We start from the raw sequence: 26,410 nt of genomic DNA, 5'->3' as shown, positions 1-26,410 counted from the left end.
CAACACTAACCTGCAGTAATGCTGTAAATTCTTTTTCTTTATCTGAGCCATCATTGGTATTTAAGATGACATTTACATGCAGAATTCAGTGAGAGAGTTACAGTAATCGTAAATACACATCTCTTTGTCTGCGTGTAGTGATAACACGACATTGACACTGGCACTGCTTCATTATGCATTTGCCCATAGATGTTATCAAGGTTTTATTGATAAGAGTTAACACAGGCACCGTATCCATTCATTTAGTTTTTTTTAAATATTATTCACACGTTTTCTTTTGACCAAATCATGGTGTCAGGCACTATCCTTTCACAAATCGTTGTTAGAATGGTATTTTGACAAATGAGAAGGAGCATTTCTTTGTGTGCATTTGGAAGAGTGGGAGAGTGTTTCAGCTTCAGGGTGTGCATCTTTGATGAACGATAATGCGATGAATGTGTTGTCTCCCCTCTCGTTCATCAGACACACTGTCTGGTTCACTGACAGGAGAGTTTTATTAATTCAGTCAGGTCTACTGCTACCTTTATGAATTCTGTTGCCTCACTATTGAGGTGAAATAGCTCTTCATAAGAGCTCTTTGAAAGCGATGATCAAACCATTCTTGAATTAGTCAACGGAAGTGTTCAAACAACACTTCTGTTGTTTGCATAGAGAACATTTGTTTTTGTTTACTGACACCAGACAAAGAATTTTAATTGGCTTAAGGATTTGAATTCATAACAATCAACTCAACACACTTCAACAAGTGGAGTTTTTTCATCTTACAGCTTTGTTCAGATGTCCACTAGAGGGCAGCTTCAACAAGCTGTCAAACTGAATATGGATTTGTATACAGTATATACATCAAAAGATCTGCTTTGTTGCAGCCCGGTATTCACAGTATTTCAGTATTCTTAGACTAATAATGCTGGGATCCATGATAATAACTTTGCAGTTATCATTTTAATTCTGCTTGTGATATACTGCTGCTTTGTTACAGTGTGACTACAATTCTTGCAGACTTATTAGAATCTTCCTTTTAAAAGTCTCTTTATCAGTGTTATTTTAGTATTATTTATATACTACTATAGGATTTATTAATGTTTTTAATTAGCGTTTATTTTTATATTTCGTCAGTTTTTTATTTGCATTTTTATTTATTTTGTCTTTTTTTAAATGGCTATAATTTATTTATATAATTTATATATATATAATTTGTTTCAGTTTTAGTCATTTTAGAACTTCAACGTATTTTATTTCAGTTAGTTGCATAGTTTTTCAATTTTATTTATTTTTTTTATTTTATTTCAGCTTTATTTAAATATTTAAGAACATGACCTATTCATTTAAATGATTTTTAGTAGTTTTAGTTTTTAGTTTTAATTAGCAATAACAACTCTTAATGAGCTACCATTGTGTTTTAACGATGTAATTGTTATGGATCTATATTTAAAGCTTTTTATGATAATTGGCTCACCCTGGAAGGCTTAGCCAATTTGTTACAATGGATAAATGGTAACCATCATCAACCTAATGATCCATTTATTATAAAGGAATTTTTTCTCTTGAAATTTTACAGTGACCTCACACACCCTGAAATCCCTTTAACTTCACTGTCTCGATTTACCTGTGCCTGACCATTTACCGGTTTAATTTAGGGACCAGAATCAGGGTGTGTCGTTCTATGACGGCAGTTTTCTTGAGTGATGCCCTTTATGAATCGTTCACCTTGCCTGTTTGGTTGTCTACGCAGCTCAGGGTTCACATGGCTCTCTTCCTCTAATAACAGTAATCGCTGAAATGTTTTGCTGGCCTGGCAAGTTCCACCTAAAACCACTCGCTGATGATGGATCGGAGTTATTAGAATTAGCGCTGAGCTTTGTGGTGATTTATCATTGTTGTTTACATTATATTTCAGCACTGCAGCTTTTAAAATGAAGGATTGGAAATATCTGTTTTTTTTTACTTTCCTGCGGTTGTCTTACAAATGAGTCTGGCTCTTACAGTCACAGTGTATTGGTGGTTTCATTATTTGGCCGGTTTGACAAAATAAATTTTTTTGTCCTTCATTTTTAAATGAGAATCTATTATATCATTTACAGCCACATGGTCTCCAAGATCAAGTATTGATGGAGATATTCCCTAATATTACAGCTGTGCTGACAGTGATAGACAGTATGTTGAATTACTGAATAGTGTGTTAAATGAATGTAGCGCATTTCCCTGTGTGTGTATCGCATAGGATGTGTTTTTGTACTGTACATACTTTATGTGCCCTAGTTCTGTCTGTCTCCTCATCTGTGGGGTCTCTAAAAAGAGACTAGGCCTTATTGTCTCCCTTTTGTGTTTGGCTTTTGAGCCTCTTTCATTAGGAGACAAGAAGACATCTGCCTTAGGACAAAAAGTGCAAGTCTTGCTCATTCACTCACACTTTCTGTGCGCCCCATCTCCCTCTTCCCCTGTATCACTGTATGTGACTCACCAACATCCCTTTATCTTTTTATATAAGTGTATAGCTTAAACGTGTGACCCTCAGTAAGTTACTGTTTTTACTGGTATTGCAGTTTATGCTATCTGAACTGGATGTTGGTTTTCAGTTTGAATTTTTGAGATCATCATCATTGGCTGTGCATAACTGTGCTGGCCTTGCCAAGCCTCGTGTGTTAGGTTATGTTGTAAATGCACATTTTTTTAAAAATGTTTTTTGAGTAAATAAGTGTGAAATAATAGTTAATTTGTTGTAATTTATCAATGTTGTATATCTCATTTGCTAGCATAGAGTTATTTTTGACTTTGTGAAAAAGAAGTGCACTTAATTGTATTATATATGCACTTGTTCAAATTTTAAAATGATAGTTTAATTAAACTGTACTTGGAGATAATATAATATTAATGAAATAAAAAAACACTTAAGTGTTCATGACTGTTTCTCAACACACTTTTAATTTAATTGCAGTTAAGTTTCTGAAAACCTTACATTCAGTTTGCACTTATATGTACTTTTAAAGTACCTGTATATAATTTCCGTAATAAGTACTGTTTTTAAAAGTATTCTAAAGTGTAATTCTTTTTCATGATTCTGTGCTTAACATTACCTAAATAGACTTTCTTGTTTTAAATTGTTGTGTGCACACCTCATTTAGCAACTTTTAAGCAAGTAATGTCATTTGAAAAACCTTATTTTACTCATAAACCAAAAGACTGCTATTGTAAAAAAAAAAAAAAAAAACATAGAAAATTCCAGAGGGAATCCGTTCTAGGACTACAAACTGAACAGCTCTATATTGATTATAAAATTGCCATTATATTGGCCATCAGCTGCCTTCAGTGCCTTGTGCCCTAGATATTGGCATCGGCCGTGAAAAACCCATATCGGTCGACCACTAGAGCACATGTTAACTGCCCTGTACCCCCAGCACACAAAAATTTGTGTCACTGTGGAGGTCAGCAGCAATAAAAACCACACCAGCGCTTTTTAAGCTGTGCTCATACTTTACTCAAAACAACCCTGACAGGCTTGCAGTCATCTCCACCTCACTTTCTGGGAAATCAGGTACATCATGTACCTGAATGCGGCATATCTTGAATATGTGAGCCGTAGCCAGGTTGCTTTTCTTCCTCTTCAGCATTCTTTCTTTTTTACTCATCAGATCTCCATTATTCTTTCCTAATCTCACCATTTTGTTAATTGATGTAATCATGCAAATGACCGTCCAGGCGGGCACCCATACTAAGCCCTAAGATGTGCTGTATCTGTGAGGTCAGCAAGTCTCATGTGTGTTCTCCAGGATGTTTCAGCAAATACCCAGACAATGTTGCTGGATTCGGCATCAGCCTCCTGCTGAGAAGGGTCAGGGTCCCCCAGCCTGAAAAATTAGTCTCGCTCGGTTGTGGTCCGACAGTGGAAATGCAGCTCACGAGTCCTTACTTACACCTAGTACTTGGTAACATCCGTCTTAGATGATCTGATCACAAGGGTTGATGGTCCTGAGATCGGAAGTTTAATTTCTTTTAAAGACAAATTTATTCACTTGATTAAAATGCATGTTTAAAAAGTTTAAAACGCTTGTTTTAACATAGTGGATGATTGACAGGTACTGTAAGTTGGCAGTACTTAAAGCGAAAGGACTTTCGTTCATCTTCGAAAGACAAATTAAGATATTTTTTAATGAAACCTGAAAAATTCAAGTCCATGCAACCAAAATTTTGATGCTTCAAAAATATATAAAAAGTAATCCATATGAATTGATCAGTTTAGCCTTCTGAAGAGACATGTTCACTTTATATGATGAACAGATTTAATTCACAGAAGCTCAAACGTGCTTGTTCAATGCGCGAGAACCAATGAGGTTTGTTCTTGTGCGTCAAGCAAGAACAGTTTAGCTTCCATTGACCACATATGATGTTTCGACTACACAAAAAAATACAAAATTTCCGGAGTTGTAAATAAAACAAAGATTATTGGAGTATGTTTTACAAGAAAATACTATTTCAGTCTCTACAGAAGAATAGAAAAATTCACAGGACCTAAAAAAGTCTAGGTGTATAAACCACAATAATCCAAATAGGCAAAAAGTTGCAAAAAAAGCCCACCGACTAAAATGGTGCAAATGCCATAAAAGCCCATGCATATGCAAGAAAATGGCTTTTTGAATAGTTGTCCACTTGAAGTGAGCTCTATGTGTGAAAAGGCTAAAGCAAACCCTACACCAATTGTTTTTCAGTGACCCCCAAATATGGTTTGAGTGATCCAGATCACAAAACATTTTGAATCCTGTCTTGCGCTACCCACTTTTGATTAGATTACCCGAAATGGATGATAAGATTAGGTTTAAATGGGGTCTAAACAAGTCTGACTCCCTAAACAAAGGGTTCTGGCACTACAGGATTTTTCCGTGATGCAGGATTACGACTGTAAGCTGCCTAAATCCTGATCCGATTTGTAACCGAAGTTGCGATCAGAAGTGAAGAGACAGAGAGAGGACTAGAAGGCTAAACCCCATAAAAGTTTACGTGCTAGACAGAAACTAGACCTGATCAAGACCTTTTTTTGAGAGAGAACCTACTCTTCTCAGTGTAAATCTCTGATTTAAAGCATGTAAAGCTGAGCTCTTTGGCTTTGAGATGTAGGATTGTCCGCACTCAAGGGAACTGCAGTGGAATCGTGTCTGGAAGTGCTGTGTTCCAGTCAGGGTCGGCACCAAGGGGGAACATTTGCAGGCGCTCTCTCTCTCTCTCTCTCTCTCTCTCTCTCTCTCTCTCTCTCTCTCTCTCTCTCTCTCTCTCTCTCTCTCTCTCTCTCTCTCTCTCTCTCTCTCTCTCTCTCTCTCTCTCTCTCTCTCTCTCTCTCTCTCTCTTTCTCTCTCTCTCTCTCTCTCTCTCTCTCTCTCTCTCTCGCAATTAATCACATCTAACATAAAAGTTTTTATTTATATAATATATGTGTGAATATATATATATATATATATATATATATATACAGACACACATTTGTAAATATAATAATATATATACACACAAATATGTTAAAAAAATGTTAGATGCGATTTGACAGCACTAATATGTGTGAATGTATATGTGTATATATAGTGTCCGCCTGTCATGTGTGAGGCTCCGTTGTAGTTTACAATAATAATCCTGCTGTGTTCTGGATTCCATTTATCCTACTGTAGAAACCTGTTGAGATGTATCTACAAGACTGACACATTCCCTCCTCCCAATGTCTCCCCTGTCTTGTGTTGCCACTCTCTCAGAGTGCTGAATGTGTGCTATTGTTTGAGACACACTCCTGCCCCCAGGCAGCCCACCCACCCCCAGCCCAGCCCTGCTCTGCTCATGCAGGACCAGGCTGTCCCCCTTCTCATTCGACCCAGATTACCAAAGAGTGAAGACGACAGTTGCCTCTGTTATCCCCCACATCATTGTCATCTTCCTCTACAGAGGATATGCAGGATCTTCTGAGGACCAGGGCTCTGGTTGTTGGCACTAAGGGGTCAGCAAAAGGTGAATTAGCCCCTCACAAAGCTAAGCAGAAGGACCGTAAGCACCAGGAGTTGTTGGCGTTAGCTCTGGGGGTGAATCTGGGCAGTAAAGGTGCCCTCCTCTGGAAGCCTCTAAAGATTTTGGCTTGTTCACAGATCACCCCGTCACCGCTGAGCAGACGCACCACACTCAAGGATGGACCAGAGAAACACTGCAACTACGAGAAGATCCACAACTTTAAGGCAAGTACTGGTTGTGTTGCGACTACTGTACGTCATGTCAGAATTATGGTAACTACACTACTGCTCAAGAGCAGTAGTGAAGTAAGATAAAAAAAAAAAACTTAAATTCAGCAAAGATTCATTAAATTGATCAGAAGTGGCAAAGAATACTGAAAAAAGTGTTTCACAGTTTACAAAAAAAAAAAAATACTAAGAAGCACAACTGTTTTCAACATTGATAATAATAATAAATGTTTCTTGAGCACCAGTTCAGCATATTCTAATGATTTCTGAAGGATCATGTGACTGAAGACTTGAGTAATGGCTATTATTTAAATTGTGATAATATTTCACAATACTGTGGATATTACTGAAGATGTCATCTCGCAATTGCATTTTTACATGTAGAACATTTTAATGTAAACACAAATGTTTCATGCAGAATTATCAGTTATTTTAGTCAGCGGCCTGTATTAAAGGAATAGTTCACTTAAAGATGAAAATTCTGTCATCATTTACTCACCCTCAAGTTGTTTCAAACCTGTTACCGACATTCCTCAAAATATCTTCCTTTGTGTTCAGCAAAAGAAAGAAATTCATACAGGTTTGAAACAACTTGAGGGTGAGTAAATGATGACAGAATTTAAATTTTTAAGTGAACTATTCCTTTAAATGTTGATATTGCACACACTGAATATGTCCTGTGTATATATATATATATATGTTTGCGATTTCTCAAATGTTCTGATTGGATGGTTAATTTATTTTAAAACTACCAAAACTTGAAATGTTGATTTTGAGCCTGATGAAATCCTTCACTTTTATTACTCTCTTTATGTGCCGCTACTATGAGGTTGTTCGAATGTTTACTAATGTCTCGTTCAAATGTTTATGTGCTGACAGCGTTTAAATGCACGGTACTTTGAGCCTCGTATCAATAAGCCTAAATCTATCCTATGAGCCTAATTGCCTAGGCTTTTAATCCATTAACAGCGTTATTGACTGATAAGATTGATCGCACAAATCAATAACCTCTCGCTGCTGAATGGAGTCTCCCATTTCATGCCTTTTCAGTTTCTGATAAATGACTGAGGCTGAGAATGAGCTCAGTGTATCGTCATCTGACTTTTTAAAACTCTAACAAAGCCAAACGAAGCAATCATCTGACTTCAACGTGTCACTTGGATCCTCATGATGTCACCTGCAGTCATAAGAGCATCATGGATTATTAAGTGTCCACCTCCCCCAGAAGTGTTCTCACACAGGCTGTTCCAAAACCTAGTGAGTTCACTCAGTGTTTCAAAGAAACAGCCGCAAAAGGCCGACTACTCTCCGCCTACTTACCTAATGCGTAAACATTATAGACACGCTAGCCAGACGGGTTTTAAACTTTGTTGGCTGAAGAACCAATTTTGGTTTGAAGACGAAGAACGTACCAAGCACAATGTTCTCTCAAAATTCCTGATTTCTAACACGCACTCACAGCATTGAGCGTGGTCTTGCGGCTGTCAGAGCAGGAATTAAAGCTGATGCTCTCTGTATGATTTTCCGTCGCCTCCGGTCGCATTCATATGTAAATTGCGCAAGCTTATTTTGTCCATTAGATCGAAAGATCTGAAAAAACTATACATTTACCAGCCCATAGACCCTCCCCTCGAAGAAATCAGGACAGAAGTGGTTGAAAGTGGACAAAAGAGACACCAGGTTAAAACACCAGGTGTAAACGGAAATGTGTTCATTTCACAAAAATAAAATAAAATAAAATCAAACAAACTGGCAATTTTGCCCAAATGTCATGTGTGCTATGCATATTGAGTGCTATTTGTTTGATGTGCAGAGTTTCTGCCTTATTTAGGGTTCAAATTGGTTAGTATTTCAGTTAGAATGTAGACAGCTCTCTAGGCTTTGGAGAACAGCCAGTGGTTGTGGACACAGATGAAGAGTATTCTCATTATATTTATATTTCAGCATTCACCACAAACCCTGCGTGTTACGTGTTTTCTTTTGTCAATCTTTGAGTTGTGTTTTGACAGCACAAGGGCGTGCATGGGAACATGCTTTGCGTGTGACTTTCAGCAGCTTGGTAACAGATGCCAGACACATTATTTTCCCTAGCAATCCTGTAATCTGACTCACATGCATTTTAATTTAAAAAATCACGGCTGTGTCTATATGAGGGTCCACTCTATTGACATTCATACAGTACCACCCTCTAGTCTTTACTTACAGGCTTGATCTTTTCCTCTGAGCTTTGACAAGGTTCAGTTTTATCTGAGTTTGTTCTGATGGTCAAACTGGCCCTTGAGAGCTTGGTTGCAGTCTCAGGGATTGACAGAGATGGTGTGGTTGACACTTCCCTGAGCTATAGACGACAACTTAACTTGTCACTGGCTGTCGTTTCCTAAACTACATCAAACGTCATGGTTGTGACATTAAATACACTGAATTTGCAGGCAAAAGTTTTAATCTGTTAAGTATTTCCCGGTTCTTTGCAGAACTTTTTTGATCATTGCATGGTGGCAAGTGGCAAGTTTAAATTAATATTTGCCACTAAGATCTCAAGCTAAGCTGAAGACATTACTGTAGCTTTACCCATTAATAGACACAATACTTCCTTGAAAATAAAGCACAGCACAGCACTACAACAACCATAATGAAATTACCCTTCACAATAGATAATGCATTACAATGAACTCTGTAAGAGAGCTATATATGGCAATTAATCTGTTCAATAAAATAGTATACTGTACTCACCTGTTAAGTAACCGCCATCACCTCATCGCTTTTACAACATTTCAAATCCCTCAGTTTGCGCCATTTCCAAAAAGCCAAGTCCATGTTGATTCTTGTTTTATTACAAGCTATGTCGCCTTCTCTTTTTGCTAGCAGACTCTCCTCTGTTCAGCCTTTATTTTTAACAGGTAACTCCCCAGAGATTGGAGATTTAGCTGCTCCATGTCAACCTTTCTTGCTCGCTGTGACAATTAACCTATGCCACTCCCACTACATACACGCGTCAAAGTAGCTGGACCAACTTTTCTTTATTTACAGATTTGACGAGACATGCACGGGCGAGTGACATATGTGCGCAATTTTTCGTGAAAACCCTCGTGTCAGGTCTAAAACAGGGATTCCCAAAGTGTGGTGCGCGCACCCCCAGGGGTACGCGAGCTGTCACCAGGGGGTGCGCGAGAGGAAAAATGCAATGGCGGTCTGTTTTTTTAAATGGGATTTTTTCCATACAATAAAAAAAAAAAACATGAACTGTAAACATTTCCTTTGTAATCGCTTATATTTTAAATATAAAAACTATTATTTGTTAGTTTTTAATAGAAACGTATAAGACAGCAGCTGCTGTATTCTTCTAAACACTGCTCTGCACACGTTATCAACTTCTAAATTCAAATGTGCTTTCGCGCGTTGGCTGGCGCTTAGCCAGTCAGTGCTGTCATAGCCTATATCACAACTATTGAGTGTTTTCAACCACATAATGTTTATTTTAAGTTTCAGACATTTAAATATACATAAGTACTAGCAAAACAATGATTTTGAATTTGCTGATATCTATGGATAAGGCAATAATAATCATTTTTATTATAAGATGACACGTTTTATTCATATCAGATACACACTGTGTAGAACGTAGCTTCACATTTTACCCTATTCTTCTCCCAGTTCACCAGCCTCTTACGTTCATGTATTTCGTGAGAAGGGGAGAAACTGACGTGTTGTAAATCCAACAGATCCGATTCTTCTCTGAACTGTGGCACAAACTAACATGACGCCGCCCATCGCACATACAGCTCAACTAACGCAATCGTTATGAAGGCGTTTAAACAACACAACGCGTCCACTTACACATATTTGACAATCGGAATATCAGTGTTTCATGCTATAGCTAATACATTTGTGAATATTTTTGATAAAAAAGGAAAAATGACATAAAAGCAGATCCTCATTCATTCAGCGTTGTGTTGTGGTTGCGCTGTGTCCCGTGACAAGCAATGACGCGTCACCATGGAAACATTAAAGTGACAAATTCTAAATAACGGTCGCATTGGTGTGAAAGGGTTAAAAGTGGAAGCTTGTGCGTAGCTTTGTTGCATTATATTGAAACTTTGTTTATGTTGTTATTGTCATGTGTGTTCTGGTTATTTGAGCATGATAAAACATGAGTCTTTATATGACAATAAAACAAAGCTTTGTTGCGTAAAAAAAAAAAATAATAATAATTTAAGTGGGGATTGGGGGTGCGCCAACCCGGTTGGGACATAGAAGGGGGTGCGCAAGGAAAAAAGTTTGGGAACCGCTGGTCTAAAATATCAACACTTGCAATATGCTTACCATAGTGAATCAAGGTTAGACAAAAACGTGTTTTCGAAACCGTATTGATGATGTATTGAATAAAATACTGAACATAAACAATTTTGAGCAGTACCCTGACAAAGTTTCGAAAATAATAATGCCAGTGGTTCTTTGTACATTATAGGTCTAAAGTATAAATGTGTTGTGCTTTGATCTTTATGTTTGTCCAGTCTGAGTGAGACGGGCATTGTTAGCTGTCAGGTACAGTGAGAAATACTCTGGAAATGTCACCACGTGTTTCTGTGGAACTTTTATTGTGAGCTTTAGCTGGAAATGAAAATGTAGAGATGAACAAATCACTGACATTGTGTTTGTGTGTGTGCATGAGTTTTCAAAGTGTGTTTGTGTGCTTGTGTGTGACTCATGATGACAACTTTGTCTTTGGTGTAGGTGCACACCTTCAGAGGGCCGCACTGGTGTGAATACTGTGCTAACTTCATGTGGGGTCTTATCGCCCAGGGCGTCCGTTGTTCAGGTAACCCTCCACCAATCACAAACTCTCCCACACAAATAAACTGTTCATCAGATTTATGGCACCAGCCAAGGAGCATCATTCATATCAAGTTACAATCAATAGCCACTCAAGATCCAGATGATTTCTCATGCCGTTCTGGTAACAATGCTCAATTGCCTGTAGAAATGTTCCAATGTGCTGTGGAAACCTGAAGCTAAATACTGAAAGTGATACCTGGGACAATAAGGGTTTTAACTAGAATGCTGAAGTATGGGTAATACTCTGAATTCCTAAATGACATCTGGTCCAAACCAGTTGAGTGCGTTCTGTTGAGTGTTGACTATTTATAGATGTACATACTGTATACACCATAGAGTATTGTGAGAGAGGCACACCCAGGTGAACCAGGACAGTCTTCTTGGTATCAGAAAGTATAACACTTTATTGGTTACTTTAGAAGTGACGTGTATGAATTATGCAATAACTTTACAAGTCAAATTTTAAGTCAAATTCTTTAAAATTAAAGAATTATGGATCATAAACTAACAACGAACCATTTTATAGCATTTATTAATCTAGGTTAATTTTTGAGTATACTATTGTTCATTGATTGTTATTGTTTTATATTCTTCATTCATGTTTGATCATAACAATGAACTAATGTTAATGGGATAGTAAAAATGAGGACACTGGAAAAGATGTCATTATTTACTCACCCTCATATTGTTCCATCCAAACCTGTATGACTGTGGAACAAAAAAGATGTTTTGTTTGTTTGTTTTTAAACATTTTTGGGTAAACAATCCCTTTAATGTATTTTTTATAAAATGTATTTGTAGGTAACCTAAAAGTAACCTATTAACTATAGAATTTAATATTATTAATTAACTTAATGAAATTGTTATTAATTAACGAGATTAATAAATGTTATTAAGTAAATTGTTCATTCATATTTTATGTTAGCTGTGGCATTAATAAAGGGATAATGTACTGTCAGACACCCATTATCGATAAATAAACCTTGACAGGGTGATCTCCCTTAAAGGAGTATATGGGTTTGATGAAAATGTAATGTATTATTTAGCAAAAATCCTGACCTTGGCCGTTGGTCTTCTATGCAGCTGCACGACATGCACATTCGTGAGACTCTAATTGTGATAAAATCCAGACTAACAAAAATGCGACATGAAATACAATCCATGTACCTTCTCTGAGCTATATGCGCTGTGTTTGTCATAACATACTGTAAGTAATCACTTTCACATCGGTCGACAGTCATTCTGACGGAGGTCTGGTCATATTTGACTCAGTGAAGGAAGTACACGGATACTTTATTGGGATTTCTAGGCGTTGTATTTCATGTTATGTTTTTGTTAATCTTGATTTCTCACAACCTGTGTGCTTTTTCTGAGCGAGACGAAGTGAACTGCGGTGGTAATAGAGTCTCACAAACGTGCATCTCATGCAGCCGTGCACAGAAGACCAACGGCCAAGGTCAGGATTTTTGTTGAATAATATATTGGATTTCAGTTTGTTTTTCACCAAACCCTATCGTATACCCCCAGAACATGTGGGATATAAGACACGTGTAGCAGTGGTCCATTCTGTGATACTTTTTTGAAAATTCTCATTTTGTGGTCCATAAAAGAAAGAAGGGCATACGGTATTAGAACAACACCAGGGTGAATAAATGATGACTTTATTTTCGTTTTAGGGTGAACTCTCACTACCTTTGTTTCGTTTCATTTTGTTTTGATTTGCATTGGTTTTGTCTAGCTTTTTTTTTGTTGTTGCTTTGTCTTGCCTTGTATTTGTTTTTGTTTTTGTTATTAAAAATGTAAAAAATATATCTATAAAAAAACAGCCATATTAAATCGATAACCATCTTCGATACAGGATGTTCTTTGATGTGCCCTAGATAAACAAATGCACCATAATGCCATGATTACAGGTTTGGTCAGATCTCATGTTAACACTGGTTATTGTTTGACAGTACTTTCCCAAAACACTCTGTATGTAAACCCAATCCAGTCACAAGGCATTACTGTTGGTTTGTCTCACTGTAAATGGTCTCATCCATTTGGACCATTATTCAAGCCTTTTCTTTTCACACAGGGGCTCTTATTTCACATTGGCCCCCGGGCGAGCCAGTGTCATCAGACACATTGAGAATTAGAGCAGAGTTGAATTTGTCCCCTGGCCCATAAGGAGGAACACAGAGTTTTTTCTTATTTTTTCTCTATGGTGTAAAGATGTGGCAGTAAAGGCAGTAAAATGGACAGAGAGAGTGATTAATGGGATTGCTGAAGATGAGGAACAGTGGGACAGCATGCGAATGCTACTGGAGACATAGAAAGAAAGACCAGCCTTTTCCCACATTCCACTTCACACACACCACTGTCCCTGTGTCAAAGCAGAGTATCAAACCAGGTTAATTACTTTTTTCACATCTTCTGATGTTGATAAGAAATATCTGTTGAGTTAAATGGCACTCATTATTTGTAGAAAAATTCTTGCTACCAAGAATGCTTGGCCACTGATGCTTAGGTGCGGTTCCCAGAGCTTTGCTATGGGTTTCCTAGGGTGTTCTGGGTGGGTACTAGCTCAAGAAAAAAAAATGATATTCCCTAAATATTCTATTCATAATATATTCTGAACATGTCAGATCATTTGAGGTATTCATGTCTCTAGCACCAATGGTGCGGGGGACATTACATGCCGAAGTTAAATGGCACTCATTTTTGCACTCATTATTTGTAGCATAATTCTTGCTACCAAGAATTTGTTTACATTTGACATTTTTTTAAGAAATTGCGAAACATCGCCACTGATGCTTGGGTGCGGTTCCCGGAGCTTTGCTATGGGTTTCCTAGGGTGTTCTGGGTGGGTACTAGCTCAAGAAAAAAATGACATTCCATAAATATTCTATTCATAATATATTCTGATTCAACACATGTCAGATCATTCATGTCTGTAGCACAAATAGTGCGGGGCACATTACATGCCGAAGTTTAATACTTTAAGGGGTTGTTTAAATATGTAACCCTGAATATGAGCAAACACCAGTAATAAGGAAAAAGGTCACATTTAACAGTTTAATGTGATAACATTAGTTCATACAATGGTTGACATGAAATAACAGTGAACAATACTTTTACACCGTTACACCATAATTAAATCAAGTGTAAATAAATAATAGTTGATATACTATGAGCAAACATGAACAACACTCATCTAACATATATGTATAACTTAAAATTCATTAAAAATTGAAAATTCTGTCATCATTCCAAATTCTTGTTTCTTTCTTCCGCATAAAAGAATGATTTAGCTGTTTTTGTCCAATATAATCATTATGGGACCCAATAGTTTCAAGTGCCAAAAACAGCATAAAGGTAGCATGTGACTCGACTGGTACATTCCAAGTCTTCTGAAGCAACACAATCACTTTGTATAATGAACAGATCAAAAGTGTTTATCATTCTAGGAATATTGTTCACGTAATGTGCCCCGGGTTCAATACGTTACGCTGAATCAACAGCACTTGTATAATGTTGATTACCACAAAAATTAATTTCAACTGGTCTCTCCTTTTTGGATACATACATGTATGTATGTAGGCCTGCTGACAAACTCGCCCAGGGTCACTCAAGGTTACGTTCTCAGATTGACAGAGCCACGGACACACGGCAGCATGTGACAGATATTGTTACACTTTACCACCCAGCTTGACTGACACTCACCTGTCTCTGCACGTATACTTTACCCCTGAGGATATACCCTCGATCAGACACACACACACGCGCTCCAGTCTCTTGGAGTCTGTCTTTTTGTCTCTTTTGTCTCATGCTCCTCTAACCCTCTGACCTGTTGCTCTTGCAGACTGCGGGCTGAACGTGCACAAACAGTGCTCCAAACTAGTGCCCAGCGACTGTCAGCCGGACCTGCGCAGGATCAAGAAGGTCTTCAGTTGTGATCTCACCACGCTGGTCAAAGCCCACAACACGCCGCGGCCGATGGTTCTGGACATGTGTATCAAAGAGATCGAGCACAGAGGTACTGATCGCTTCTAAAATGGAGTGCTATAAATAATCAGAACATTTTAACATGGAGATCCCAGGCTCAAACCTTCTTTGTGGCCTTCAGCAAGGCAATTAATCACTGTCACCCTGTCATATTAAAATGTGTAAAAAGAAGAATCCTTAGATGCCTAACTTAAAACAACAGGAAGTTAAGCTAACATTCTTCACATTATGACTTACTGGTTGACGCCTTTCATTAAAGAGAGCATTCTTTAAGTTCTCAAAATGTGTTTATTTGAGAGAGAAACAAAAATGAAGGTTACAACGAAAGTGATCAAATTTTACAATTTTAGTTTTAATCCAATACAGATAAATGTGTGTGTGTGTGTGTGTGTGTGTGTAAATACACCAATCAGGCATAACATTATGACCACTGACAGGTGAGGTGAATACGGCACCTGTTAGTGGGTGGAATATTTTAGGCAGCAAGTGAACATTTTGTCCTCAAAGTTGTTACAAGCAGGAAAAATGGGCAAGCGTTAGGATTTGAGCGAGTTTGACAAGGGCCGAATTGTGATGGCTAGACGACTGGGTCAGAGCATCTCCAAAACTGCAGCTCTTGTGGGCTGTTCCCGGTCTGCAGTGGTCAGTATCTATCAAAAGTGGTCCAAGGAAGGAACAGTGGTGAACCGGCGACAGGGTGATGGGCGACCAAGGCTCATTGATGCACGTGGGGAGCGAAGGCTGGCCCGTGTGGTCCGATCCAACAGACGAGCTACTGTAGCTCAAATTGCTCAAAGAAGTTAATGCTGGCTCTGATAGAAAGGTGTCAGAATACACAGTGCAGCGCAGTGTGTTGCGTATGGGGCTGCATAGCCGCAGACCGGTCAGGGTGCCCATGCTGACCCCTGTCCACCGCCGAATGCACCAACGCATCAGAACTGGACCACGGAGCAATGGAAGAAGGTGGCCTGGTCTTCTTTTACATCATGTGGATGGCCGGGTGCGTCACACTCTAGACACGTCATCATGGAATGGTTAACATGACTGTTCATCAGTCACACTAACAAATCAATGAAATTTCTTCAGAAAATGTCACAGCATTGTGCAACCTATGGCTGTGAAAACCGCTGAGCTATAAGTTACAGATGGAATGGGATAACCTCAGAGGTGAAAATGTGCTGGTTTGTGTTTTATGTAGAACTCAATATGCAACATCCACATGGAGAATTATCACATTAATGATTAACTAAATGGTGTGAAAATCATCTGCTAATGTCTTTTGCATATACTGTATAGATATACATACATGTGAATAACTAAGTTGCAGATGCACAGACGACTTGCTCTCGAGTGTCACAGACCAGATTTGACCTTTCCAATGTTGAGAACGGCTTACATGATCATATATATATATGATAAATAATTATGTAGCTGCTTTTATATTCAGTGAAGACGGTACCTCCTCATATTTGGGGGTCAATGGCATCAAAAGTTTGCAAATCTCTGTTTAAACGAATCCACAAATGACTAATCAGAATGTATATGCAAATAGAGTATCATCATTTTTGGCACAAAGGGGAAAAAAATTGCATCTTCCGTACAATTATTATATCATTATCAGAGGATACACTCTTAAAAATAAAGGTTCCAAAAGAGGGTTTCTGCATTGATGCCATAGAAGAAACATTTTTGGCCTCCCCAAAGAACCTTTCAGTGAAATGAAGATTTTAATCATCTAAAGAACATTTTTCCACTATCAAGAACATTTTGTTCAATGGAAAGGTTTCATGGATGTTAAAGTTTCTTTGTGGAACTACTGTATATGACAATGAAGAACCTTTACTTTTAAGGATGTGTCATCCAGCTTGCTTGTGGTTAACACAAAAATATTGAGAAAATAAAAATAGAAGAGACTTTTCAAGTCAAGTCTATTGAGTGAAGGACTTTATAACTGCTCCACATATACATTTTCCAGAATAATAATAAATAATAATAATAATAATAATAAATAATATGTTTATTTTATATAGCGCCTTTCAGAGTACTCAAGGTCGCTTTACAATAAAGTACAAATATAAGAATAAGTGAGTGAGGGATATGACGTTCCTGTACACACAGTTGAATCGATAATAGATATACCTAGCAATATGCAGAATATTCCGTTTATTGAAGAAATTATCGACAGATTAATTGATCATCCGATTAGTTGGTTGCTGCCCTAGTTTGATCAATACGTCCGCCTCCAAATCCACTGTCTGGATAGTTCAAGTAAATAGGTGTTGCTTCTGCTTCTTTCAGGTTTGAAATCAGAGGGTCTGTACAGAGTGTCAGGCTTCACAGACCACATAGAAGATGTCCGGCTGGCCTTCGATAGAGGTGTGTAGTAGAATAACTCTTCAACCTTTAGATTATGTGTAATCATGTGTATTATGGGTGTCATTTATATCACTGTAATTCTATCAACATTCAACCTGGATGGAAAAGCCCAGGCTTTTTCCAGTCAAAACAATGTATTCTTGGTGAAGTATAGTGATTCATCTGCTATTCATAACAGAAAACTAATTCTCCTCCGTAGATGGTGAGAAGGCGGACATCAGTGCCAATACCTACTCAGACATCAATATAATCGCTGGAGCTCTGAAGCTTTATTTGCGAGATCTGCCCATTCCAGTTATCACATATGACGTCTACTCCAAATTCATACAGGCAGCCAGTAAGAGACTTCAGAACACTTTCACTGACATTCAACCAGGAACTTTCTCTTCTAATCTGTGATTTGATTATCCTTAATAATGTTTATTTCCCTTTTTTTTTTTTACTTTGATTTCACCATTAAATTCTCTTGGATTCTGATATGGCACTAAATAATGAAATAACTTATGTCAATGAATGAATGAATAAACAAATATATAAATTAATAAAAAACTATTTAAATAAATAAATATATTTTATTCAGTTGGGTCCAATATTATATGAAAATATACACTGCCGTATACCACTACTAAATATACACTAACCTTTGGGGATAGTAAGTTGTTGTTGTTTATTAATACTTTTATTCAGCCAGGGCACATTAATTTGATCAAACGTGACATTAAAAACATTTATAATGTTACAAAAGATTTCTTAGAACTTTCTATTCATCAAAGAATCCTGAAAAAAAAAAGTTTGACAGTTAACAAAAATATTAAAACTGTTTTCAACAGTGATGATAAGAAATGTTTCTTGAGCTGCAAGGATCTGAAGGATCATGTGACATTGAAGACTGGAGTAATGATGATGAAAATTCAACTTAAAAAAAAAAAGCATAATAATTCACAATCTGACTATATTTTTTACCATATTTTGATCAAATAACTGCAGCCTTGGTAAGCATTAGATACTTAAAAATCACAATCTTTTGAATGGTAGTGTTATTTCTAATTGGAAAAAAATATCAAAAAATATATGTCAAAAATACAAAAAATAATCACTTTCACTATAGTGTTCTCAGATTTTGGACCAAATTATGTTTAAACATCAGTAAAGTATGTGGACTAGTGGCAGGTTTTAGCATAATTCTGAACAGTATTTTTCAAAACTTTTTTTTTTTTGATCAGAAATAACAGACCCTGACTCCAGACTCGAGGCAGTTCATGATGGTCTCCTCCAACTTCCTCCAGCCCACTATGAGGCCCTGCGGTACCTGATGACACACCTAAAGAGGTAAAACCACAGATGTATTGAATTTCCAGACACATTTACTACTCCCTTAGATTCCGGTCCCATAGTTTATTTCACGACTCCACATTGAGCCGGTGGGTGTACAGGTTTTTGTTGCGTTTAAGCATTTTACCTACAGCTTTATAAAGTGAGTTTACTTCCTGTCACCATGCAATATAAAACTTCTAAGAATGATTAGGAGGAAACAGGAAACCCAATACGGCACTTTAGCTCAGTGCACTTCAGGAAACCTTTAAAATGATCCTCAAGGAAAGCTTGTCAAGCCAGCTTTGCCGCATTTCCCTAACCATGGAAAGTATATCACTTTTACCTGTGTTTATTACTAAAATTATATTGTCTGAGGTGTTTTTTCCATGTCTTGTCTCTGTTTATCAGGGTCACCATGTACGAGAAGGACAATTACATGAACTCAGAGAACCTAGGAATCGTTTTCGGCCCGACGCTCATGAGACCCCCGGACCAGAACACGCTCGCCACTCTCAACGATATGAGATACCAGAAACTGATTGTTCAGCTCCTGATAGAGCATGAAGACATCTTGTTTTAAACACCTGAAATGAAGACATCTTTTAAAGACTTTAAAGAGCTTGTACATTTGAAAAAGCGGCCTGCCACACATATCAAAGATATTATATGTTTTCTCATCAGATTTTGCATATGAAATTTGGAACTAATTGCACATTTCACTCAATGTGTATCAAACCCCCCAAACTATGGAAGTTTTAAAAACTAAAAAAGGCAATTGCGAATTTTATCTCACAATTCTGACTTTTGTCCTTTTTTTCTGACTTTTGCAAGTTTATATATGTCAATTCTGATATTTTTTTCTCACAATTCCGAGTTTATATCTCACAATTGTCAGAATTGTAAGTTATAAAGTCGAAACTTGCAGTTCTGTGAAAAATAGAATTGCGTTATAAACTCGCAATTGTAAAAAAAAGAAAGAAAAAAAAGTCAGAATTGTGAGATTAAAAAGTCACAATTACTTTTTTAAAATTGCAAGTTTATATCTCAATTCTGAATTTACAAACTCAGAATTGCGAGAAATAAAGTCAGAATTGCAAGGTATAATCTTGCAATTATAAAAAGTAATTGCGGCTTTTTATCTTACAATTCTGACTTTTTTCTCACAATTGTGAGTTTATATCTCACAATTCTGACCTTTTTTTGTTAAACTAACAAATTGTGAGTAAATCTGAATTGCGAAACATAAACTCACCATTCTGGGGTTAAAAAGTCAGAATTGTGAGATATAAATTTGCAGTTAAAAAAGGTAATTGTGACGTTTTATAAAAAGTCGCATTTACCTTTTTGATTTTATTCAAACAAATGCTGTTAAGCATGGAGTAACGTGTATCAATGCTGATATACAGTTTGAATTAATATTAATTGGCATTTTGTTTAAATGCAATTATAGAACCTTTGTTTTCTCTGATGCCAAACAAGTATGATGCACTGACCTTGATGCTGTACATGACGTATGAATCTATGGTCAATTAGCATTGTGAAACTAACAAATTGTCAGAAATATGAATAAAAAAAAAATATATATATATATTTTTGGGTCATGTGGTTGGTAAATGTATATGTACTATAATGGCAAGACAATTGAGATCATGTGTAAAGCACTTTTTAATTTTACATGGAGTGTAAATAGTTATTTTCTTGTTCATCCAGTGTTAATAATTCTGTGTTTAATAACCCATGCCTTTGAAATAGTTTTTTTGTTTACCCTGACAACAATAGAGTGATTATTCTGTGACTGGAAAAAAGTTGTTCTTAGAGCATTTATTTAGTGCTTGTTCCTTCCTCATTGAACTTGATCCCATTTCAAGAACAAAATTGTTTGTATTGTATTCATCTTAGTCTCCTGATCATTTATTCACCTCGAAAAAAAATGTTGATAAACGGTACAGTCACCTTGGTTTGACTTCCTTCAAATTGTTTATTTGATATAAGACCTTTCTACAATTTGTTTTTTTTGAAGATATTTTCTGTGAAGAATGATTGTAATTATGATTGTAATTTATCAAATGCTGATTTATTAAATTATGTAAATCTGGTTACTTTTAAATCTGTGAAGACCTTGATTCTGGACTTCAAAATGAAGTGGCAGTCGAAATGAACTTCTGAAAGTGGCTTTTGTGTCATTGTTTGAAGCTGCAACACCTCACATTTGCAGTATGGGAAATATGTTGCTGTAATTAGTGCTCGGTCAGCTCTCTAGGCGTTGGTTTTCTCTAAGCTCGGTTTTCTTGTTCCAAATTCAGGGGTGTGAACGGCAGCATTGTTTTAGTATCAGACAGCTGAGACGGTATATGCCCCAAAGAGATTTTTTTTTTTTTTTACCAAATCACAGGTGAAGCAAGAACCTGAAACCAGCCTCCTGAGGGCAGCTGGAGGAGCTCAACAGACCAATGGGAGAGAGGAAGGAGGGTGTTTGAGACGCACGCAGGTGAAGTATAAATGAATGAATTCATCACTTATTATAGTTTAGCTGTACCTGAAGAGCTGATGTTGTGGGTTTGGATATAGAGACAAAAAAACAGCCACAAGGTTGTTCTGCTGGATGTTTTCTTAAAAGAAACGAAAGACTTGACACTCAGTCTCTGACTGACATTAACACATCGGCTGCTGAGGTGAGTGTTTCTGATGGATGATACAGAAAGAACTTTATCTTGAGGACATGCTTTAGGCTATATAACACTGTAAAAAAAAAAGTTGCTGCCTTCAATTTTTATGTACAACCAACTTGTATGTTTAAGTCATTTCAACTTAAATTACATTAAACTGACTTTAAAAAATGAGTTGAATCTTGTATAACTTATAAAAAAACAGTTGGAAATTGTTTAAGTTAAGACAACATATGTTTTTACATTGCTTTAACTCACCAAAATAAGTTAAAGCAATGTATAAAACATATGTTGTCTTAATCATATAATTGTTTAGGTATATAATTGTAACTGGTGTTGTTTTGTTTTATAAACGTTTAATGTGCATTTCAGTGTGAATTGAAGATTAGGACAGAATGGCAGACAGATCCTGGTGGAAAAACTTAACTGGAAGAAATAAGAACAATTTGAAAGAAACCCAACAGGAATTTGGAAATTCGGACAAGACGTCAGCGAAACAAACTGTGAGCGAGAACAAAAGCAACAATCTGATCAGCGACGAGACTTACGACGACTCTCAGCTCGAGCCCTCCTTCAACGAAAACACGTGCCGCAGAAATTGGACAGTTTCACGTTCTGGCCGTTTCAAGGAGAAACGAAAAGTGCGGGTCACCATGCCCGAGACCAACTTTTATGACAAAAACATTGCTGTCGCGAAGTAGCACAGCTAACCAATTTACGCTGTTTATTTACGCAACAACCAAAAAAGAACCTTTATAATGGAGCTGTTTACACTGCAAGCGCGCGACGCGTCTTCTGGGATTTGTGAATGGAATCTTCCGCTTCTCCATCTGTCGCAAGAGCGTTGTAATTTTGTCGCGTAGAGGATGTAATGAAAAAAAACCCATCATTTGCTGGAGCCATTGATTTCAATTTCAGTGACTGACAATGACTCTGCTGCAGTAGCCTAGTAATCTGGGATTATTGTTATTTTTTTACTACTGGTTGTTTTTAGAGACACTGCACGCTTCATGCATTGATGAATTAAGCCAAAGAAAGAGACATTTACTCTGTAGGCTCATGTATTTATTGTTTAGCTTTTTTTTCTTTCTTTTTTTAAGAAAAGTCTCTTAGCCTATTTTAAAAAGGGACTTTAAAATACGTGTTTTAAGCTACCTTAAATGAAGGAAATACAGAAGATATGATGTAGGCTATAGGCTCGATTTTTTTTATTTTATTTTTACCCTGGTATGTAGTTTTTCCCTGATTGTCAAGGGGAAATTCGGTTTGATCTACATTAGCCTATAAATAGCCTATTGCACGTTTGAGAGGCTACCCTATCTAACCATTTTATTTTGAAAAAATGAACTAATCGGGTTTCATAGAAATCCATGTTGTGCATAGACTTATATAGCCTATTTGTTTGGCAAAATAGCTGTTTCCTAAAAAAATATTTGTTGATGGTTCTGTCCAAAGTGATTTGAGACAGAGCCATTGGACCAAACTGGTTAAGCAAACATACTTAAACACACAAACTGTAAATGTAACTTAGACTAATGTTGCAAAGGTTTATGTACTTGTGTAATGCCATAGTAAAAGAATGGAATGTTGTTAAACATGGCTCTGAGTAAATGTTGTATGCAAATTATAATACACACCACAAACCAGTCATCTGCATTATGTAGGTGTGTGATGATAACTATGCCATCTATCAATGAAATGCCACATGACTGCATTTTAACTGCGTGTCTCAGAGTTTTCTGTCTCTTTGTTCATTATTAAACACTAAAGTATGGTTTTATCTATGTATGAGCCATTGCAGATAATCACTCAAAAAAAAAAAAAAAATCACACAACTTAATTTGATTGGCTTGATCTCAAGTTATTTGTGTCATGACAGGCTATAACAGGCTAAGAGAAGAGCTCCCTCTAGTGATGGTGTATAAAACTACAATGTCAACAGTGATGAGCAGCACAAAACTGATATATTTTATAGGCTTTATAAGAAATAGGCTATACTTACAGGCAACTCCTGAAAAACGTTCTAAATATTGTAACAATATTGTAACATAACAGTGTGCATAATTCATTTGGCTCTGAAGTAAGTAACACACACACACACACACACACACACACACATACTAAAAAATAAACAGCACTGAAATGTTCAATTTCAGTGAACAGGCACTTTTGGGAAAAAAACATTCTCTTTGAGCAGAATTAAATTTTCATCTTGCCATTGAAAAAGACCTAAAACACTACAAACAGCTCAAACAAACCTTATACCACCTGAGTGTAAATAAAAATAATAATAAAAAGACACTTTATTTACATACATGACCTGTAGATAACAGAAAACCTGTTTGTATACCGTAACATTATGTGAAATGATACTGACACGCTGCAAATCTCTGAAAGTAAATATTGGAATCTTTTGAAGGTAAACATTGCTGTGGTTTTGCAGGAGTGTGTTTTTATAGTTCATCATGTTTATAAGTGAACTCCCGGGATGATATATATCCATCATTGTCTTCATCTTCTTTTTGGAAGATGTCCTCAACCATCACTTCATGATGGGTGTCATTGGGGGCGTATCCATGTCTTTCAAACTCTTTGCGCAAGTATTCTTTGACCTGAAATAGAAAGGAATAACACAAATAACTCTCTGAAATAAATGACTATGCTGAAACCCATGCTTGATGAAACAGCTGCTTTTTGACACACACACCTCTGATCTGGAAAGCTTCCAGTCATCATTGAGGTCCATTTCCTGAAAGGACTCATGTGACCTGGGCCCATTTCGGATCTCCATGATCTCGATGTCAAAGATCAGACTGCTCTCCGGAGGGATTTTACCTGAGTACAGAGCATAACCATTAAGATAATGTAAGTTCTTTTTGTACGGGGTGTTTTAGATCGCTCTCAAATTTCTGTCATCATTTATTTTCCCTAAACCTGTTTGAAGTTCTTTCTTCTGTTGAACACAAAAGAAGAAATTTTGAAGAATTTTGGAAACCAAACAGGTTCTGGTCCCCATTGACTTCCATAGTATTTACTTTTCATATGGAAGTCAATGGGGGGCCATCAACTATTTGGTTACCAACATTCTTCAAAATATCATCTTTTGTATTCAACAGAACAAAAAACTCATACAGGTTAAGTACGTCTTGAGGGTGAGTAAATGATGAGAGAATTTTCATTTTTTGGGTGAACTATTCCTTTAATGCAACGTCAATGACAAGTTCAATATTGGAAGGTGTAGGAAGCCAAAGTTCCTCAAATAATGCTTTATGAATATCTTGCTGGCACACCTTTGCCCTCTTTGCCATATGCAAGAGCTGGAGGGACAGTCAGTTTCCTCTTCTCCCCCGCACACATGCCTTGAAGACCCTTGTCCCAACCCTTTATCACCTCACGGATCCCCAATGTGAACCAGACAGGGTTTTTGTCTCCATGATGACGGCTGCCGATTACAAGACATGTGCAAAACTCTGTTAAACTAGAGACATGCATACTTGACATGCTTGAGCTGGCAGCTGTGTTTTGGAACATGATAGGTGGTTTCTATCTGGTCTAAGTTGGTCATTAGCTGATCCAAATTAGACCATCTTGGTCCAGCAACACACCAGATAACAGCTAAAGGTGGTCAAACTGTTTTTGGACCATGGTATAGCCTACCATATACCATGCTAATGCTCACCTTATATCCGAAACAAACTACCATGTTCCAAAACATAGCTGTTTAAGCTTACATGTGGACAGTTAACTAATGAATTCTCAAAACAAAAGAGCAGGCTTAGGTTAATGCAGTCTGTTCTTGTGTGCAGTCTATTTAAAGTTTATGAACATGCAGTAGATGGTTCATTAGATGTCACCTGGAATGAAACATTGTGCCATTACTCTCCAGAAAGCCATCGTAGTGAACCAGAAGAATATCCCCGTATTTGGATTTACGATGGCAAAGGAAAGGTTTGTATAGAACTTCTATCTTCACCTCTGGTTCCGGAAGTTTTGCTCCATGCACGTAAAAGAAGAATGCAGAAAAAATGCATGTCCACAATTCTGGAATCATTTTAATATCAAGAACAGTTTAACAACCTCTAACTGTTAAGCTGACGTTTCATACACAACAAAGCATGAAAAGCTTCACAAAGTAGGCTACAAGTTGTGCAGCCGCGACTACGTGGCAAGCAAAGTTTCTGCAGGGGTCTTTCCCAAAACTAGCGATGTTGGTCCGATTCGTTAACGAATCGTTCTTTTGAGTCGACTCTCTTCAATGAACTGTTCGAACCTGTTCACAAACCTGTCTAAATAAATCCGAGCAATTCAATACGGAGTGAGAAGTAGTCCACAGTCAAATCTAGTTAATAGCAGACATGTTAATGGCTGATTGTATGACTTATTGAAATATAAAACTTACTGAAATTTTAAACTAGCCAAGTGATCGTGAATTTTAGTATGGAAACATTACTATTTTTAAAGTTTTTGAAAGGAGTCTTTTATGCTCATGCGTTTATTTGCTGAAAATACAGAAAAAAAACATTGTGAAATATTATTGTAATTTAAAATAATGGTTTTCTATTTTAATATACTTTAAAATATAATTACTTTAATGCAAAGCTGAATTTTCATCATCCATTATTCCAGTCTTCAGTGTCACCTGATCCTTCAGAAATCATTCTTAATATGCTGATTTAATGTTGAAAACAGTTGTGCTGCTTAATATTTTGTTTTATAACCTGTGATGTCTACTTTTTTTTTCAGGATTCTTTGATGAATAAAAAGTTTTAAAAGAACAGCCTTTATTATAAATAGAAATCTTTTGTAACAATACTATACACTGCCATTCAACAGTTTGGGGTCGGTAATTTGTTTCTTTCTTTTAAAAAAAGAAATTAATACTTTTATTCAGCAAGGATGTGTTAAATTAATAATAAAAAAGTGATAGCAAAGATGTAGGTCTATAATTGTTAGAAAAGATTTCTATTATGACAGAGTAAATGCTGTTCTTTTTAAATTTAAAACAGTAGATTAGAATAATGAGAATGT

General features: G+C 36.7%; 2 protein-coding genes across 2 annotated transcripts in view; one reads left to right on the top strand and one right to left on the bottom strand.

Annotated features, from left to right (window-relative positions):
* chn2 (chimerin 2) overlaps nt 1–20,823 on the top strand; it is a 39,547-nt gene extending 18,724 nt beyond the window's left edge. The window contains exons 7-13 of the mRNA XM_056234409.1: nt 6,117–6,203; nt 10,938–11,022; nt 14,884–15,057; nt 17,325–17,402; nt 17,602–17,739; nt 18,626–18,731; nt 19,125–20,823. Of these exons, the coding sequence (XP_056090384.1) occupies nt 6,117–6,203; nt 10,938–11,022; nt 14,884–15,057; nt 17,325–17,402; nt 17,602–17,739; nt 18,626–18,731; nt 19,125–19,296 (840 nt within the window). The 3' untranslated portion in view covers nt 19,297–20,823. The remainder of the gene's footprint in view (nt 1–6,116; nt 6,204–10,937; nt 11,023–14,883; nt 15,058–17,324; nt 17,403–17,601; nt 17,740–18,625; nt 18,732–19,124) is intronic.
* Nucleotides 20,824–23,679: 2,856 nt separating this feature from the next.
* fkbp14 (FKBP prolyl isomerase 14) lies at nt 23,680–25,597 on the bottom strand. Its single transcript, XM_056234414.1, has 4 exons — nt 25,237–25,597; nt 24,673–24,824; nt 24,090–24,217; nt 23,680–23,994 (listed from the first exon to the last, which is right to left on the bottom strand). Exons 1-4 carry the CDS (start codon nt 25,431–25,433, stop codon nt 23,836–23,838), a joined length of 636 nt encoding a protein of 211 aa, XP_056090389.1. The 5' UTR covers nt 25,434–25,597; the 3' UTR covers nt 23,680–23,835.
* Nucleotides 25,598–26,410: the final 813 nt, after the last annotated feature.

The sequence above is a fragment of the Rhinichthys klamathensis genome, unplaced genomic scaffold (assembly GCF_029890125.1).
Source record: "Rhinichthys klamathensis goyatoka isolate OS25496 unplaced genomic scaffold, OSU_Roscu_1.1 h1tg000395l_1, whole genome shotgun sequence".
Taxonomy (NCBI): Eukaryota; Metazoa; Chordata; class Actinopteri; order Cypriniformes; family Leuciscidae; genus Rhinichthys; species Rhinichthys klamathensis.
The sequence above is the reverse complement of the archived record's forward strand: the minus strand, read 5'-3'. Positions and strand labels throughout refer to the sequence as shown.

What these genes read in the sequence shown, in the direction of transcription:
- fkbp14 (XM_056234414.1), bottom strand. Translation starts at nt 25,433, where the DNA reads ATGATTCCAGAATTGTGGACATGCATTTTTTCTGCATTCTTCTTTTAC. An exon ending in ATATGGCAAAGAGGGCAAAG is followed by an intron (nt 24,218 to 24,672) that starts GTGTGCCAGCAA and finishes CTCTGTACTCAG; the next exon opens with GTAAAATCCCTCCGGAGAGC. An exon ending in GGAAGCTTTCCAGATCAGAG is followed by an intron (nt 23,995 to 24,089) that starts GTGTGTGTGTCA and finishes TTTCTATTTCAG; the next exon opens with GTCAAAGAATACTTGCGCAA.